The following is a 19,887-nucleotide window of genomic DNA, read 5'->3' on the forward strand; positions in this document are numbered from 1 at the left end:
TTCAGGATCTGCACCCATGACATAAAAGATTTAATGGAAGAAGTACTCAGATCTTTGCTTGGGTAAAAGTAGTAATCTTAAAATGTAAAAGTCCTTTAAAATCTTACTGGTAAGTAAAGTACAAAAATATTAGCATCAAAACAAACTTTAAGTGCGAAAAGTAAAAGTATATACAGTATATTACACTGTTGCCCATAACGGTGGAAATAAATATGATTTACCTCTTCTCATGAAATGATTCTGACAATGTGATTTATTCTTGATAGATGAAAGTGTTTATCTTCTCAAAACGTTATTCATCAGTCTCTTCTCAACATATCACAGTGAAAATGAATGTGTCTGAACACAAAATTATTACAGCGTTATGTGCAACAGTGAGTTGTAATTGTTGATGCATTAATGTGTCACTTTAATGTTGCAGCTGGTAGAGGTGAGCCAATTCACTGTATATTTATTTATTTGATTTAACCTTTATTTAACCGGGTAATCTGAGATTAAATATCCATTTTTATTTAGAGTGTCCTGAAAGTACCACAGTTTCAGACACACAAACATATAAATATGTCAGAAATAACATCTTCTAAGATATCAAAACATTCAAAACATCTACATCCAGATGTGACTGCTTCCAAGTCTTTTAGCATCTCTTTAAATGTATATTGATATACTGCCAGGTAGCCTTATCTATAATAAAACTTAAAAACACTATAATTTATTAGTTGATTTAGATGCTGTATGAACATTTTGAACATGCACAGTAACTAGTAACTACTCAAATGAATGAAGGGCAGTGAAAAGTACAATAAAAAGTGGCCTCCAAACTGCAGTGAAGTAAAAGTATGACGGAAATGGAAAAACTTTATTACAAGTACCTAAAAATTGTCCATACCTCAGTTAATGTACTTACTACTACTACTATTTCATGTCAGAAATTTTCAGTCAAACAGGCGTTTCTCTGACGATACAGTAAACGATACACTGGGAAAATAGTTGGAGGATTAATCAATAATGAAAAGTTACAGCCAATAATAGTAAACATTACATACAAAGCACATTTTTGGATGCCATGGAGCTGATGGTAGTGTTTACTTCCCACTGCTAGAGCTCATTTCTTTTCCATCAAACACGTTATTTACATCTTTATTATAAAACCAGATTTGCCCCCCCAGTTGTCCTGTATAATGGTTGTCTTCCCGTGCAGGTGTCTGGCAGGAAGGCCCTGCAGTGGTGTGAGGACATAGGAGCAGAATACTTTGAAGGAAGTGCGAAGGAGGATCTAGATGTGGAAAAGCCGTTCCTCAGAGCCGCTCAGAGCGGCTTACAGCAGGTGATTCAGCCTCTTGTTTTACTTTACTTTGTAGTGAAAAGAAGAAAGAAGCAGAATCTCTTTATGTTTAACATGTTTATTTTTTGATGATAAAAGATACATTACTCCCTACAGTACAAAAAACACACATTGGAAAATACAGGACATTTCCAGATAACCTGCAAACAGCCGAGAGAAACTCGCAACACCTGTGAGTGCTGAGAGCAGCGCTCGTCCCAGTGTGGGAGGGAAAGTTCAGAGAGACCTCGGCACTGCTGATGATGACCTATCTAACGAGGGTGCAAAAATAGTGACCCAGCAAAGGTACTGTGGAAGGAAAGGACACAATTGTATACCACATGGAGAGAGGAACAAACTCATTAAATGTTTTTTTTCTTTTTTTGAGAACCTTCAGCTTATGGTCTAACTTAAGGCATCACTACTAAAGTACACTGCTTTTGCATGCATGTCTAGTTTCGTTCAACAGACACACTGACACACACAAAAATTATGAATGCATATGAAGAGAAAGTTCAGTTCTAGAAAGAAATCAGGAGAAACCACAAGGTGCCAGCCGCAGAAAAAGCAGGCAAGCGAAAACCTTGGCTCTGGTCTTCCTGGCCGTTGCCATCACAACTGAATCCGCCCTTACAACGTAGACCTACACTCGTGTCCGCTCAGAGACCTCCTCCCTGTACAAACTGTTGTTTTGTAATGAACCTAGCAGTGATTCAGACTCCTACAGTGAATCAGCTTGACAGAAGCAAATTAGAACCATCAGGGAGACTATATATATATTTATATATATATATTTATATTTCTTTTATAAGTAAAGACACAAAAGGCAATCAAGAGATGACCAACATGTAAAAACAGTTTGTTACAGGTAATTATATAAAAGGCCAAGATGTTTTTTTGTTTGTTTTATTCTTACTCTATGAACGAACTAATTTACAAGCGAGTACAGTCCGGCTATGTAGGCTTTCTTCCCAAGACATCCCCATTCATAGACATACGGGTTTACACATCACAGTTAACTTGCACACCATCTGTAGTCTGAAATACAGAGTCGTGGGAGAAAAACAAATTTAAATTTATTAAATGAATTCACATACATCAATAGGATAGGGAAAATATGTCTACTAATATAATTTGCCATTCTAGAAAATTAAGAAGAGGTGAGACACCACATTCATGAGCATAAAAAGCGTAGAACAACCGATCGGGATATTAGGGGGGAGGTATGAAAAGATCATTTTTTGTTTGGCAAACAAAGCAACACAAGCATTGAGTAGTAAACTATCCTCTCCCTGGGTCCACTTCAAAGTTCCCTTCAGTCCTATAACCTCTGCGGGTTCTACTTGGATCAAATACAGGTCTTTCTCTCTTTCATTACCTTCGGTTAAAACAAGAACATACAACCAACTGAATTAAGTTTAAAAAATATAGTGGCAACCTCAACACAAGCCACTGATTTTCCCATGAACACGAACTACGGGGATGAACAACATTTAAAAAAAAGTGATGTTTGCACACAACATACACACAGGAGGGGAAAAAAAGCTTAAAAAATACAAAAATAAACTACACAGAAGATAAAAGCTAATTTTTTGGGAAGATTTTGCAAGATTTTTTTTTGTGTGTGCTGCAAGTCTCAGTCATAGCAAAGTCTGTCATTCATTCCCTACAAATCTCTTCGTCATTCTTTTTTGTCCACTTCGAAGGGTCAGCCACCAGTCCACGTCTTGGGGGTAAAAAGCGCACAGTGATGACATTACCAGGAGAGTCCAGTACGATGAATACAGACTTGGTTCTCGATGAAGCAAATTTGTTTTGAGCAAAAAAAGAAAAAAAAATGTCCTCTGTTGTTGAGGACAAGTGCTTTATTTGTATCCATACCGATTTTTCCTCATCTAAACTAATGCCTCCACAGCCTTTTTCCAACACTGTACATCATTTGTGTAGTCTCTCTCTACATTCCCCCAGGATTCACAAAACAAAGACAAAAAAGGTAACATTGCGATCAGGCTGGCTCCCAGTTTGTGAAAGATGTAAATGCTTCTCTATACTGCTCAACTACTGAAACAAGCCAAAAATAGATGTTAAACGATGGAAAGGGATGTGACTGAAAAAGATAATGTGCTTCTAAGTTTTTGTTGCTCTAAAAATAGTACAGCCAACAGAACGAGGAGGAAGGAGGGTTCTTATATACAGAAACTTCTCTCAGATTGACTTTCATCCGGCTTCAAACAGTTGTTCTGCCTCCGTTGCCGTCTTGATCTGAGACTTGAGGGTGGACGATGAGATTAGGATGAGGAGGGGTGACGGGCAGTTTTCCTGATAAAAGGACAGCGAGTGGCAAAAGGACAAAAGACTGGGAGGGGTTTGTGGGCGACCTCACTGGTCCGTCCTTGCTTTCTTTGGACCAGTAGCCTTACTGCAAGAGCACAAATAAAAGCATGTTTTATTCATCAGTGCCCCGTTAATGTCCAGCCTGTGAGCATAGTATGAAACATGAATACTGGACTTACGTATCCGGAGAGGTGCCTGGTCTTTTGGGGGCCGGTTTTGCAGAGGCAGCATCTTTGCCAGATTCTAAAAATTAAAAAAAAGCCCAAAAATGGTTAAAATATATATCTGTATCCAATAATGAATTGCTTACATGGTAGTATTGGTTTATGAATCTTTGTGGTCACCTTGCAGCCATCGAACTTGGGTGGCGGGACCGTAGCCCTTCTCATTGCGGGCGGCGATGCGGAAGATGATGGCTGGCTTGGTGGTGTAGTCGATGTGGGCGTTGGAGAGGCTAGATGACTGCACCAAGCAAGACGGGTTGGGTCCACAATACACGCGCATGAAGGCTAGCTGTGCCGGGGTGGAGGCCTTGGCTTCAGCCGTCTGGTTGCTCTGGATGGCCAGGTACACAGAGTACTCGATGATCTTCCCTGACGTTACCGAGGGTGGCTCCCAGGTCAGGTGGGCACCGTCTGGGCTCTGCAGAGGAACAGTCAACAATTACTACTCAGCACCTGGTGTTATGGTTGTGTTTTGTACCTGTATGTCAAATCCACAACTTAATAAGAAGAAAACAATGGAGAGGGCTTTACTGGTGTGTTTACCTTGCTGATTTTGATGGCGCAAGGTGCCCCTGGGAAGCCCGGCAGGCAAGTCTTGAAAGCAGATATCTCAGAGAAAGATCCACGACCACAAGCATTGATTCCAGCAACACGGAACTTGTAAGCTGTTCCAGGCTGCAGCTCCATTTTCTTCATCTGGCCGTAGTCTGGCATGATGCCAGAGTCATCCTACCAGACAAAACAAAGATTAGAGATGCCACTGAACACACTAACATAATGCCATCTAAGCGTGAAAGGATCCCCCTCAGACACTTACATCTCCATGAGAATCATCTCCTGGCATATAGAAGTGGGTGACAACCATGTTTGTCACTTTAACTATTCCAACGTCAAACCACTGGTTCTCTTTTTTTACAACAGGCTTTACTGGGGCTGGCTGAGGAGTTTGCTTCTGTAAGAATACACAATGATAAAAGGTTATATTTCTGTCCTCTTTGACAAAGTTGAACAGCCAGACGCTATACAAAAACTCACCTCTCCCTCAATCCCATTAGCGACCTCAGCTAGAGCGGCTGCTGCTTGCAGCTTGGCCTGACTTGCCATTGATACTGAGGGTGCAAATGTGCTTGATGGAGCCAGTGCTGTGGAGTGAAAAGGAACAATACAAAGACGTTAGTCTACTGTGCAAGAACACATCCAAAGTAACTATCGAAAAAAAAGCAACAAATCTTACTCTCTGCAGTGGTACGTGGCAGCAATGATGCCACAGCACTTGTGACTGCAGCAGCCATCTCATTATGACCGTTGCTCTCGACAGAGGGGTCGTTGAGGCTGTCAGCAGGGGCGAGGCCTTCAGTGGGCAAGTTTGTGTCCATGCTGGCCTGCTGTGCAGCAGCCTGAGCCTCCTGCAGCTGAAGCTGCTGCTGCTGCTGGACCAGCACTGCAAGCTCCTGCTGGGTCAACATGATGGGGATGTTGGCGGGTTGCTGGCTCTCTCCAGTGGCATCGCCTTCACCTGTAAAATAATTCAGAATTTATACAAACCATGACCATGACAGCATCCCAAGAAACCCGCTGTTAACCGTTTTGGAGTTAGAGAATAAATTAATCTTCCCATGCCTTTTCCCCACTTGACTACAAACAGGCCTTAATCTATGAGGCTACTGTTCTAAACTAAAGCAAACCCAAGTGTGCAGAGAAATCTGGCTATACGAGACTATGGTTGAACTCACTCATCACAGCTTGCTGAGCAGCCTGGAGGACAGCCTGGATAGCCAGGGCCTGGGCCTCTTCAGTGGCTGCTGCCTGAGCAGCGGCCTCTGCTGCTGCAGTCACAGCCAGCTCCTCGTCCGACAGCCCTGTCACCATGAGTGTGGCGCCCTGACCCTCAGACATCAACTCTGAGGGCAGATTCAAGGCTGTAGCTGCTTCTCCCTGAGAGAACACATTAAAGGTCATGTACACACGTAATATACCTGTGATTGAATGGACTACACAGACCGACACTGGCTTTGTGCAACATTACGCTGTATTTACCTCTGCTTGTGTCTCCATAGCAGTGGCTCCCTCTGCTGCAGTTGCAGCTTCTGCAGTCTCATCAGTTTGCATGGGTTCCTCTGTGGAGCTTGCAGCAGTACTTCCACCCTCTGCGATTGATGAGATCGACTAGAGAGGAACAAAGAAAAAAAACATACAGATTAGTGGGAAATCATGTTTCTCTCTCATAATACCATCAGATTTAGCTAAGCAGACTTAAGACAGACAACTGCTGAGTTACAAAGACTCAGGAGTGGTAGTTAGATCTTTAGTGACTTGTGAGTAAGTGCATTTCTTACAGGTACAGAGGGTCCGGGGGCTGGTGTCGACTGAGTGACAGTAGTGATGGCTCTGCCCTGGGCGGTGGTAGCCATTGCTGCAGTGGTGGAGGCCACTTCTGTGCTGCTGCTACCTTCTGCTCCCTCCTCTGTCTGCTGGGCTGCTGATAGATACAAAAACATAAAGTAAATTTGACTTCATACAAATGAATTTGTTTCACATAAAATTAAATTACGGTATATGAGTATACCTGTGCCTTCGCCTGTCTCCATGCTGCAGGTGGCAGTGGTGGCTGTGTTGGTGGTCCCAGTTTCGTGCGTTTCACAGGGTGGGTTGGAGCAAACTGTCTGGACCTGACCTGACTGTGTGCTGGTCTGATCGCCTCCCATACTGGAGGTGGCTGTGGACTGTGTGTTGGTGGTCCCTGTCTCATGTGTTTCGCAGGGTGGGTTGGAGCACACTCTCTGCACGGTGTTTGTCTGGTCTGAATTCATGTTGGATGAGGACTGGGTGGCTGTGTTGGTGGTCCCAGTTTCATGCGTTTCACAGGGGGGGTTGGAGCAAACTGTCTGGACCTGACCTGACGGTGTGCTGGTCTGATCACCTCCCATACTGGAGGTGGATGTGGACTGGGTGTTGGTGGTCCCTGTCACGTGGGTCTCGCATGGTGGGTTGGAGCACACCTTCTGGACTCCTCCCATGTTAGCCGATGCTGTTGTAGTCGTGTTAGTTGTCCCAGTTTCATGGGTCTCGCACGGTGGGTTGGAACACATACGCGGTGCAGACATATTTGATGATGCTGTTGTGGCTGTGTTGGTGGTGCCTGTTTCGTGGGTCTCACATGGCGGGTTGGAGCACACCTGCCCTGCTCCCATTGCGGCAGAGGAGGTGGTGGCTGTGTTGGTGGTTCCGGTCTCGTGGGTCTCACAGGGCGGGTTAGAGCAGACCAGGGTGACTGTTCCAGAGCCCTCTCCAGCAGCTCCAGCCTCGGTGGAGCTGGGCTGCTCAGAGGTTGGTGAAGCCAGGATGGACACTGGCAGATCCTGCACTGGTTGGGCTTCTACACCACTGGGGGTTGTGATCAAAGTGACCTGGGTGGGCTGGTTCTGGGCAGAAGATAGTAAGGCAATTTAAATGATCTTAAAGTCACACTGCATGTTTCATACTCAAAAAGATATCATTGTAGTCTCTCTCCCTAACTCTTATCCCATTGTTATTTATGACTGCATTTCTGCAAGGTCCTACCTGCACGGTCATGGTAGAGGGGGGCAATGCGGAGGAAGAAGTCAGGTTGGTCTGAGCAGATGACACAGTTATGGCAGCTGGGCTGATGACCTGGCTGGACAGGGTAGCGATGGTTCCCAGTGTGGTGATGGGGGTGACAAGAGAGGCGTTGGAACTGTCCACCGTGCCTCCCGCCAGGCTTGAGGACACTGTACCAGTGACTGTCCCAAGAGTGGTAACACCTTGAAGGATGATAAATGGCATTTAAAGATGAATACCAAAGGACCCAGAATATATATAGTACAACATCTGTGATAGCATATTAATGTGATCCAATAATAAATCATTGAAAACTGATCACAAGAACATAGCTATTCTTACCAGTAGTCCCCTTGACAACCAGAGTGGTGACAGTGGGCTTAACAGAAGACACGGTCACTGGTGTAACAAGGCGAACACCACCGACTGTGCTCATAGGCAAAGTGCGCAGAATTGTGCCAGGTTGCCCAGGAGCACCCTTCAAAACCACCTAGACAAACACAAACACACACACAATTCAGGATTAGCCTACCCAGCACAACAAAGATTACAGCTATAAAGACTACTGCACAAATAAAGTCAGTTTACCTGTGTCAGTCCCTGTTGGCCAGCTGCAGTGGCCAGTTTGGGCACTGCAGTGATGATTTTACCAGGAGTTCCAGTGGTCATCACCTTTGTGGTAAGGATCGTGATAGGTGTTTTCATGCCTGCACTGCTTGTCACACCTGTAAGGACAAAAGCATGTATGCCTCAAGTAAATTTTTAAACTAAAAGACACACTACCCAAATACCCAACCTTGGTTAATTTGTTTTTTAATGCCAAGCTCCAAAATGTAAATATATAATCACTCATAATAATACCAACAGAGGAAATAATTTGATCCAGATGTTCACTTGGATTAGAGTTTGTTTACACACCAAACATTTATGAAAATCACTTATTTTGTAGTACTGTTCTGATCAAGCTGTTGCAAAATGCAGTTGTGACACAGTAAACCATCACAGTAAAACAAGTGTAGACCTGTAGATCCAGGCTGGGTCATGATGGCCGACATTGGGATGGTCTTAATGATGGTGGTGCCCTGCTTAGTGGTGGTAGGAGAGACACCACTGATGTTGAGGATAGTAGGCTTGTGTCCTGCTCCTCCTGCCTGGGAAGTGGTGATGATGGTTGTGGGCTTGCCATCTGCAGAGGTCACCAGCTTCAGGATGGTGCCGGCTGGTAGAGGACCTTTTGTCTGGGGAGAGAGGCACATATTATGCAAACTGTTTTGAGAAAGACATCTGGTGCCTTTCTCAGGAGCTTTAAGCTACCTCCTTTTTTTTTTTTTCCTGCACTCATGCAGATAGCTGACCTGTAAGATCTGTGTGAGAGGGTTAGTGGAAGCCTGGCCTGTGATAGCTGATGTTTGCACTGGCTTGGTTTGTACCACAGACATCATCTTGCCAAGGTTGGAGATCTGCCGACATGGGAGAGAGGCTCAAGTTCATGAGTCACCAGAAAACATCGGACAGTACAGGGTGTTCAGCAGGAGGGTGGACCACTGGTGGCTCTACAAATCATTCCAGCCCTACCCCTAACTGACCAAGTATATAACTATGCAGATCTCTAACATCATGCTCCCTGTTATCTTAGTTGAATTCTCCAACAGTCACTGTAGGCCAACCTTTACCTCCCCCCCCCCCCCGCACTGGTTCAAGCTCAGTGCACGTTGACAAGACTTTAAAAAACAAAACGCACATATTAAGCGTGAAAAATCAGTTAAAAGAAACTATGATTTACAGCTTGCACGTCAAAACACCAAAGGGTTCTCTCAGAGTGGCGGCGCAGTACTACATTTTGCTACAGAATTTCCACAGTCCTGCTCTCTTACCAGATGGCCACCACTGCCCATGGTGAGGGGACTCTTGACCAGGGTGATGGTCTTGGTGACTCCTCCAACCACAGTGGTTACCACCTGGGCCTGCTGGGCTACTGTGACTGCACCAGACTTGTGCACAGTGATGATGGGTCTGGTGGCTGTTTGAGAGGACGCAGTTCCTGTGCCCACCTGGGCTGCAGCAGTTTTCAGCATCCGGGTGGCCGGGTTACTGACCTACAAGCAAAACATTTTTTCAAGAATTGACCAGTGACAAGACATAATGCCCACAATGCTATGATTATGAATGTTTAGTGAGATCTGTACCATGACTGGAGAAGCCATTTTCACTGTGGTTGTGCCAGGAGAGACGGCTACGGTTTTGAGAATGGTGGCCCCTGCAGGAACATTAAGGACAGTGCCTGCAGAGGGCGGGATCTTCTGTGTCGCTGCAGCTGCTGCAGCTAAAGCTGCCATGCCACTCATCTGAGGGCTACTCCCAATTGGCTGAAAAAAACATTTTGGACACATTTACCCATCTGATGAATATTTTGCGTGGAGTATACACACAAAATCTTCACCATGATAAAATGCAGTGCAGAGTTGCTCATACCGATCCTTGGGTGGTCTGGGCAGGCACTACCATTCGCACACCTGGTGGAAGGGATGTCACAGTGACAGGGGATTTCCCAGGCTGGCTGGGGCGGACTGTGACAATAGATTGGCCTGTGGCAGACTGTTGAGCTGCAACCTTCAAGACAGCTGTAACAAAAGGGAACCAATCATCAGCCTTTATGTGAAGTGTTTTTGCAGTTGTTGAGCTTCCTGCTGTAATGACGACAATGATATGGAAAAGTTTGAAAAGAGGAATCACTGGTCACTACTGATCACCTGTCTGGGTTAGGCTCTGGGCAGAGGGTACTGCAGCAGCCGGTGCGGGGCTCTTTGGAGAATTCAGAGGCTGCACAGGGGTGGCACTCATGACCGGTGAGGCTGCAGCTGGAGTTGCAGGGATGTCATATTTCTGCAGCTGCAGTAAGTAGGTGTCAGCAGTTGAGACGGCACCCCAGCTCACCTCAAGAGAGTTTGTGTTGGCACGGACTAACTGCACCCTGGCAGGGGCATGTGGACGCTCTGGCAAGGTGGAAGACAACAAATTGATCAACAATGATAGTATTTGACATCCTGTAACACTGAAGCCACTCTCGATGTTGAAATCATAATGTAGCAAAACCTACCTGTTTCCAGGTACCAGAGATCTTTACAACAGACTTGGTTGTTCCAAGCTTTACGATAACCATCACGGCCACTCCAAACATAGAGTCTCGAATTGATGGACACAGCACAGTGGCCAGCACGGGCCCTCGGGATGTTGTCTTCAAGAGTATCCATCAATACTGTCTCCCAACACATGGAGTCTACAGACACACATATGGTAAAAAAATGAGCATCAGTGAAGCTCACTTCACTCAAACCTTTTCAAGTGAAATCTAGTGTAATAAATAATAAAGTAGACAGACCTAGATTTAGGCAGGCAAGAGTGTTTGTACACTTCCACTCCTTCTCATGTGTGGCCACTTTGACATCATCCATTACCAATGGAACCCATCCACCAAAAACATACATCCTGCACATTGAGAAAATTAAACCAGTGAGAGGCTGCTACTACATACAGTCTGTTCTTCTGGGAATTAAAGCATGATTAAATACAACTTTCAATATGTTATTGCTTTGTTACAACAGTTGCCTCACTTGTTTGTGATGGTGGTGGCAGAGTGAAGACTTCTGGGGAGCGGTGCTGTTCCGCTTAGCGATGGTTTGTTCCATGTCAGGGTATCTGGAGACAATGACCAGCAGTAGGATGTTATATAAAAGCACCTATGTATTTTGACATGTAACCAGATAAACTACCACAGATAAGTCAAATCTCACACATCATTGTCAGACATTGACTGTTTATCCTCTCTGACAGCGCGGGACTATAAGACGATTATTTCTGTGCTCTAAATTTGTTTATTCACACTTTTAGAGACCCACCAATATCAAGTGTCCACAGATCTCCAAGGCGGCAGCCACTCATTCCTCCATAGATTATGAGGCGAGATTTCCTGCTCGTCTTTTCTGTGTATACCACAGCAGTGTGGCTCTCACGAGGAGGAGGCAGAACTCCATATGTGATTGGAATATCCCATCCAACCACACTGGAACCTGCACGAAGCTCAAGTGTGTACAGATCATTCAGGTATCTGAGAATGAAAAACAGACAGAAGTCACAATCATGTTGCTGGTTAAAGTGGGATCTAAAGCATCTAGTCGATCAAAGGGTCCAGCTGGTAAAACATCTGTACCTGGGAATGTTGTTTTTTGGGTCTTCGCTGTCATTGGCTAGCCCTCCAAACAGGTAGCATTTGTTGCCGACCAGGGAAAAACTGTGGCCAAGACGAGGACACGGAGGGGGGCCATTCTTCGGGTTTTTTGCTTTCAACTTTTTCCATTCCCATCTGCTGGCCTGTAACAAAAACGAGGGTCAAAACAACATATCAATTGATCAGGTCATAGGCAAAGCTGTAACAAAGTTGACATTCTGAGGAGTTTGCGTCAAAACTATGACTAAAACTACACATGCTTTTTTACCCACTAACCATATTTTAAATGTCCCATTCATTCATTTTTATATAATTTATCTATTTCATTTTGCAGTGGATGTGGTGCTAAAAAATTGATTGGGACACATTGTCATAACCAGTAACAACATATTTACAACTTAAACTTCATCCATTGTGCACAAAGTAAAGTTTTTGCAAGTAGGCCAATAAAGACATGTTTTTTGGCATTGTGAACCCTGAAATCTGAATAAAGAAAGAATCACAATGCCTCTAAATCTATTAGTCTTCTCAACATTAACACTTATTCAAGCAAGACATTGTGGGATGGGGTTGGATTGAATCCGTTTAACTGCATTAGTCATTTATTTAGTTCTCTGAAGTGCACAATAAGAATTAACACTCAGTGGGACCCGAACAACTATACAACACACCCCACTGTCTGCGCTTGAATAAATCAGGATTCATGTTTTCATTCAACTTAGTTCAAATGCTTACGATCACTGTCGATAGCTGAACTGCATGCATCACACCCATTATTATTTATGCACAGCACTGAAACTAACAAATTACAAAGTTGGATGTCATTTATTTTAAGGGCCTGTTTATGTGCTTATGTATACATATACCATAACATTGAAACAATAACATTATGTATTTTCAAACTCGCCAGGACAATCTCTAAGGCAGACAGGCAAGCTCAAATGTAGTCATGCGAAATAAAATGTACACATACTGCCCACTTTGCTTTGACCTCACAATACAGGCAGGACAACTCATGTTAAATGTTTATATTGTACACATACTTGTCTCCACTTTAAGCCTGCAGGAGCTACATTAACACTTAATTTAGAAAAAAATGCATGATCTTAATATTTTCATAGACAGATTACCTGTAGTTCATAAAGATCGTTGCTGTACTTTCCATATTCCACCATACCCCCAAACACCATCAATCTTGTGCCATCGCAGACAAAACCATATGCAGCACAACCAGGGGGAATATCACCGCGGACCGCTGGGATAAACCACTGGTTTGTTGCTAGAAATTAAAACACAGTAACAACAGTGACGTTATTATTTGATGTTCAGTCACATCAAGTTATTCCATTTATGAAGGAAGTTTGTTATGACCTAAATTTAATAATATATAATCTGATAAACTGGACTCGCTGGTGACGGTGGCAGAGAGGAGGGCAATGGACAAACTTCTGGACATTATGGACAATGCCAGCCACCCCCTGCACATCGTCAGCAGCAGCCAGAGGAGCCTGTTCAGTGGAAGGCTGCTCCTGGCCAAGTGTAGGACCAACAGGCTCAAGAACTCCTTTGTCCCTCATCATCATCTACAACTCCTCACTCGGGGGCAGGAGGAAATAAAGAGGAGGGAAGTGAAGAAGTGGGAGCCACTCACTGTGTAATTAATAATCTACTCTTACATACCTGGACATTTATCTTCTTTTTTGTGCAATAACTTTATCCACCACTTAAGTGCAATCTTACTGCTCATTTCTGTCATACACATTTTATCGTATACATTTCCTCTACATGTAACTTATCTGATTTAACTTTCCGTGAATTTGATTTGACCTGTATTCTTACATCTACCTTATATATTGTTGGATCTATGCAAATCACAAATAAGTCAGAGTGTGGTCTTTACCTACTCTGTAAAGTGTCCTGAGATAACTTTTGTTATGATTTGGCACTATAAATAAAATTGAATATATATTTGACTAAGAGTTTATTGTTTACTGTTTTTTTATACTGTCTGTATTTATAAAGCCAAGAGTTAAGTGGTTAACCATTACTGTATTTTTTTATACCTCCCTTGTGTTTTTGTAAGCTGCTGGAAACTTAATTTCCTTGCGAGAGCCATCCCAGAGGGATCAATAAAGAGAAGTCTAAGTCTAAATATGGCTGTTAATTCCTGACTATTATAACCTCTACACAGCTTTTATTAACATAACATAAACCAAAATCTGCGTTTAAGGATGGGGAAACATAAGCCAGATGTGCTGAGTTTGTCTGCCCTTATTAATTTATGTGCAGGAAACTGAGACAGAGGATATGCTTAAACCAACCAGCCTCATCCATTTTATTTTAGCCCGCCTTTTTTAACGTGCACCCCGGCCCTTTGGCCAGCAGAGGGGGACACATTTAATCACACACGGACTTGCTTGGCCTGCTGAGGCCTGTGCGCTACTTTCTGCACATCACGAATCGATGTTTTAGAATAAAATATCACTTTCTACAGGCAAACCCTCAATGTAAAAAAAAAAAAAAAAAAAATGCGTTGCATGTTGATTCACATATGCATATTTACAGTTACTGCGGAAAAAATCGGTAAAGTTAAACATGCAAAGTTATTCTTACCTGTGTTGTATACATGTAATTCATCCACAATCCCTTCGTTTCCACCTCCGAAGACAACCATGAGCTCCTTTATAGCCACAGCTCGGTGTCCGTGTCTGGGCCGCGGGACTGGACCGGACCACCCGAGGACCCGCTTCCACCGCGGCTGCAAAACCGCCGCCGTGGTCCCAGATACCGCGGAGCCAGGGGCAGACATGATTTCTGTCAGATATATGAATACAGGAACATTTATCTCAACTGACGAAGTGGTCGTGAAATTTCCACATTAACGACTAACGCTGTAAAAACTCCTCAGCGGGATCCGACCGTGCACCGGGGCTGACTTCTAACAGTTGGGCGCTCCATAGTTCAGTTACCTCTGTCTAATCAACGCATTCAGTAAAAAAACACAAATACGGAGAAAAGGCTGCCGAATAACTACATGTTTACAACTCCTAACACAGATGTGGCGTTGTAGTAATCCTTCATACGGCTAAGTTTAGTCTCAGTTGTTTCTAACCATTGAATTCAGTCCATGGAAGCCGCCATCTTGTAACAAACAAACCCCCGCTGCTGCAGCCAGCCTGAAAAATGGCGGAAGCGACTGAATAAGAAAAATACACGATCGCTAACAAACTACACCAGCACAGCGGCACACTGAATCAAAAAAACATTTCAAGACATTGCTAGCTAGTCGACAAAGATAAACCATACATCGCTGTACCGCACATTTAATCCACAGTTGAAGCTGTAAACGAGAGTCGGCTATTTTCATGCTTCTGTGGGAGTCGCCATGTTGTAGCTAACAAGCTTAGCCTTCTTTGCAATCCTTTAACCGTCGTTATCACCACTAAATACACATTTGAAGCTTACTGGGACAATTGCAACAATATGAGAGACAAAGGTCCTAACTCACATCGATTAACTCAATGACATATAGTGAGAATTAAAGTCAAATAACAGTGTTCAAATGGGATGTAACGTTAGCTGTGCGCCGTTAGCGCTAGCAGCTAGTTGCCCGGGCTAACGGCGTTAGCTGTGAGGTTAGCATCTGTCACAGCGTCGATAAATTTGACAATTAAATGCAATGTAATTGCGTTTTAGTTTGCCATGCATATTTTACCTGATACAAAGGCAGTTGCAACAGCACTCCTAAACGACAGCTAAACGGAGTTACACTGCATAGACAGAGTGTTATTATGTTTCATGCTGTCTCTGGAAGCAGCCATCTTTTTGACACTCGGCCTGCTTCTACAGCTCCCTCAAGAAAAATGGCCGGGCGGTATCCCACAACAAAACATAACAAACCGAAAAAGGCGCAAACGTTTCAGGGTTTTACTTACTTATTTCGATGCAGTAATTGTAAAAACACCGGTGTATGATCTTAAATCGCGGTAATACTCCAAAATCATTAAATTTGTGAAGAAGTATTTCCTCTCATGCCTGCCTGGAAGCTGCCATCTTCTTGACAACCAGAGGCGGAGGAAAATGGAAGAGTTGGCGTCACCCTAAGTAAAGATGGCGACAGAGACCCGCTCACTAACCGTTTCCGACAGAAACGGCTTTTGTCATTTGCCATCGCGAATGGGCGAAGGGTACTGTGTGTAGTGATGTGCTTCAAACGACATCTGTAATATTTATAAAGTTAACATATCACGAGTTTCAGGAAATTACCACAAGTTGTGATATATCACCAGGCTTATTGTCCCTTACTAAAGATGGCGACATTCGTACTGAAACCACTTTTATTCAAATGTCGTAGAGGGTGTTGATTTCATTCCACCCTAAACCCCCTAAGATACATCTATACATGCACAATAATGGTGCAAAAGCATTAATTTACGGATATACCGCTCACATGTAGGCATAGACCGTTGCCACGCCCACACTCACGATTCGTGCGCCCTCCAGCGAGAAAAGTAACAAATAGTCCTTATTTATTCAGAGCAGCTGGTGTTCACCCGCATCTCTGCATGACTCCCACTTAAAAAACATGCACATGCTCTACACTTTGGGAGGTTTTGGAAGTTTAGTAAACTTCTCTGTCTAATTTGATTTGTAGAAATGGATCCATGTGTGATTCACAAGGGATTCCCAACTAAAATACAAATGGGATTACAAAAGCCACAATCTAATTTAACAGTAGAGTAATTAGGTATATTAATACACCTTTGCAGGCTCAGCCTCCTCACATGTAGGCCTATACAATTCTTGTTTTTTACCGGACCTCCGGCAAAACTTGGAATAAAATGTAATACACATGACTTTGACAGGGATCATGGACACTTGCATCCATTCCTGGGTGCATGGAGATCTTATATCCAGGTTAAAAACTGTACAAAGCATTTGATGTTCATACAAAACACACATTGTTGTTATTATTATTATTATTATTATTATTTTCAGGTTTATTTCACACCAGACCACAGCAATCAGACAAACAACATACCAATACAGCAACAACACAGCTAGAAAAGAACATCACCTCGCCTGAAAAGAAGATGGATGAAGCATAGCTTTTGTATTTACATACAAACACATAAAGACACCATTAAGACACACATAACAAAATAAATGAGTAAAAAAACATGCAAGCAAACAAACAAACCAGAACAAAAACAAAACAAAAAAACATTGCCAACTCCCTCAACAGTCCTACATTTGTCCTATATTTATTTATTTAATTATTATTATTATTATTATTATTATTGTTATGAGTAGTACATACACACACACACACACACACACACACACACATATATATATATATATATATATATATATATATATATATATATATATATATATATAGATGTAGATATAGATAGATAGATAGATAGATAAATAGATAGATAGATAGATAGATAGATAGATAGATAGATAGATAGATAGATAGATAAATAGACAGATAGATAGATAGATAGATAGATAGATAGATAGATAGATAGATAGATAGATAGATAGATAGATAAATAGATAGATAGATAGATAGATAGATAGATAGATAGATAGATAGATAGATAGATAGATAGATAGATAGATAGATAAATAGATAGATAGATAAATAGATAGATAGATAGATAGATAGATAGATAGATAGATAGATAGATAGATAGATAGATAGATAGATAGATAGATAAATAGATAGATAGATAGATAGATAGATAGTTGAATTTTAATTTTGTAGACTTGGAGAGAAGTTCATGTCGTCCCCTGGTGGTCAACAGCTTACATGGTAACAGCTAATGAGAAACAATGAGGAGTTTATTGTAGTTTATTCAGCATTTCTACAGTAAAGAGGAAGTAGCTTATGCAATTTAGTTTATATTTTCTATCCATTCATTGGCATTGGCATATGTAAAGCCTCTGATGTTCCCATGTGTGAAACACTGAAGACGTGTCAACTGTGACCTCAATCACAGTTGACACTCAATGTTGCTATTGATATAAAGAATTACAATTAATGTAAGTAGCATATCGCACAGTCTGTCTCATTTAAATATTTAAATTTTAGTTTGGAAAGCATTCTCTTTTTTTTGCAATACACTATTTCATAGCAAACGTGTGTTGTTTTGGTTTTGTATGTGCTCTGCAGCTTACAATGAACAAGTAATTTACGAATAAAACAGGTAGAAAGAAGAGGGCTGTTGTGGTTCTCACCAGTTACATATTTTATTAATGATTCAGTGCACTGTCCTTGTACTGGAATGGAAAAAAAAAACATTTTAGCTGGATTTAGTCTTGTCCTTATGTGTTTGATTATTGTATTTCCTGTCTGTTGTGATTTATTTCTATTCAAGCTGTAACTGGCGAGCTATCTTGGCCAGGTCTCCCTTGAAAAAGAGATTATTAATCTCAAGGGAATTCTTGGTTAACTAAAGATTAAATAAATAAATAAATCTTTTTTGTCAGAACCATAATAAGGCTCTGCACACCCATACAGGAGTTCTCACTGTCTTAAACCTGTGGTCAGACTGAAGATAGGCTAAGCTGTTCAGGGAATTAGATCACCAGACTCACATGCAACTTAGAAGGATTTGTTCTAATAACCTACTGGTGCAACAAAGCTAACAGAAGTGTCTGGGAAATGTCAATCAAGCACAGTCTGTAGACGCGCACTAATTATGTGGGTGTGCTAGGCCTCTAAATTGTTTTTTTTTTAGTTTGGTTATTAAGCAGTAATGGTGCAATAACTACCAAAGCATGTCACAATAATTGCATATGAACAGCACTGAAAGATGAAAAGGACACAGCAAAAATGTAGAGCAGACACCACTTGCATTTCATTCATGTCATTGTGTAAAGAGTGACATGAATAACCAGTGAAGTGTCATTTTCTCTATGCACGCAGTGTTGTATTTTACAAATCTATTTAAACATTACAACACAGTATGTGTCACTCTGAGGTGTGTCCTGTCTTGGGTTTTTTTTGTCTTTTGAAATTAATATTTTACTTTGAAAAGTAATCCTCCTCTCGTTTCAGGTCATTTGCCCTTCCTCCTGGGTCACCGGTCTGCTGTGTTCCCTGATTTCCTGATTGTGTCCACCTTTGTCATCGTCCCTCATGTGTGTATATACTGTAGTCCTCGTCTTCCCCTGTCTTGTTGCCAGAGTATATTGTCTCGTCGTGTACTTCCAGCCATTACCGAAGCCTTGTCAAGTCGCTAACTGTTGCATCACTTTTATTTCTTTTTCCTTGAACACCTCTAGAGAAGAGTGAGGCGGAGGGCCGGCTGCTGCAGGGAGAGCCACCCCTCCTTCCGCACCTAGCTGGTCGACCATCCAGCGTTCTCAACTGGAGCCGCTACCTAATCTTCGCACTGATCGTGAGGAGGGGTCCATGCAGCTGGGTAGAGCCCGAATGACCCAAGAGGAGCAACGAAAGCAGCTGATGGAGGGCAGATGTTTTTACTGTGGAGAGGGCAGCCACCTTGTCTCTTCGTGTCCGGGATGTCAAGGAGATTAATCTTTTTTCTGCCAATCCTGCCACAGACCCAGAATTTCCAGACCTGAACCCTGTTCCCTCCTGTTATCACCATCTTCGGCAAGTCTCCATCAAGACAAAGGCCCTGTCACTTCCTCATCACCGATCATACGACTTTTCCATAGATCTGCTACCCGGTGCCACTATTCCCAAGTGACGCCTGTACTCTGTCTCTGGTCCAGAAAGGGCCGCAATGAACAATTCAATCTCGGCGTCACTAGAAGCAGGCTTAATGTGTCCATCATCATCTCCAGCAGGGGCAGGGTTTTATTTTCGTTAAGAAGAAAGACGGGTCCTTAAGACCCTGCATCGACTACAGCCCACTGAATGACATAACTATAAAGAACCGTCACCCTCTCCCCCTGATGTCTTCTGTTTTTGATCAGCTCCAACAGGCTAACATATTCACCAAGCTGGACCTGTGGAATGCATACCACCTTTTCCGAATAAGAGAGGGTGATGAGTGGAAGACTGGATTCAATAAAGCCAGCGGTCACTACGAATACAGGGTCATGCCTTTTGGACTCACCAATGCCCCCGCCGTGTTCCAAGACACGATAAATGACGTTCTAAGAGACTTCCTTGACCAATTCGTGTACATTTACTGTGACAATATTTTTGATCT

At 42.7% G+C, this 19,887-nt stretch overlaps 2 protein-coding genes across 3 annotated transcripts in view; one reads left to right on the forward strand and one right to left on the reverse strand.

Annotated features, from left to right (window-relative positions):
* Positions 1-1,566, forward strand: part of LOC310965951 (ras-related protein rab7) — a 3,567-nt gene extending 2,001 nt beyond the window's left edge. The window contains exons 4-5 of the mRNA XM_083939708.1: positions 1,202-1,327; positions 1,442-1,566. Of these exons, the coding sequence (XP_083795834.1) occupies positions 1,202-1,327; positions 1,442-1,528 (213 nt within the window). The 3' untranslated portion in view covers positions 1,529-1,566. The remainder of the gene's footprint in view (positions 1-1,201; positions 1,328-1,441) is intronic.
* On the reverse strand, positions 1,567-15,742 carry hcfc1a (host cell factor C1a). 2 transcript variants are annotated; one of them, XM_083939682.1, is made up of 28 exons: positions 15,622-15,742; positions 14,300-14,500; positions 12,817-12,965; positions 11,669-11,829; positions 11,358-11,566; positions 11,073-11,157; positions 10,841-10,947; positions 10,559-10,738; positions 10,212-10,454; positions 9,934-10,082; positions 9,648-9,827; positions 9,336-9,557; positions 8,817-8,921; positions 8,483-8,699; positions 8,050-8,186; positions 7,804-7,951; positions 7,444-7,664; positions 6,449-7,304; positions 6,219-6,358; positions 5,920-6,048; positions 5,616-5,817; positions 5,117-5,398; positions 4,918-5,024; positions 4,700-4,834; positions 4,426-4,611; positions 4,003-4,300; positions 3,838-3,901; positions 1,567-3,743 (listed from the first exon to the last, which is right to left on the reverse strand). In XM_083939682.1, exons 2-28 carry the CDS (start codon positions 14,493-14,495, stop codon positions 3,704-3,706), a joined length of 5,148 nt encoding a protein of 1,715 aa, XP_083795808.1. In that variant the 5' UTR covers positions 14,496-14,500; positions 15,622-15,742; the 3' UTR covers positions 1,567-3,703. The 2 variants fall into 2 exon arrangements, with proteins under 2 accessions (XP_083795808.1, XP_083795807.1); XM_083939681.1 differs by having other exon boundaries at positions 1,568-3,743; positions 6,219-6,361.
* Positions 15,743-19,887: the final 4,145 nt, after the last annotated feature.

The sequence above is a fragment of the Echiichthys vipera genome (genome assembly GCF_963691815.1).
Source record: "Echiichthys vipera genome assembly, chromosome: X".
NCBI lineage: Eukaryota > Metazoa > Chordata > Actinopteri > Perciformes > Trachinidae > Echiichthys > Echiichthys vipera.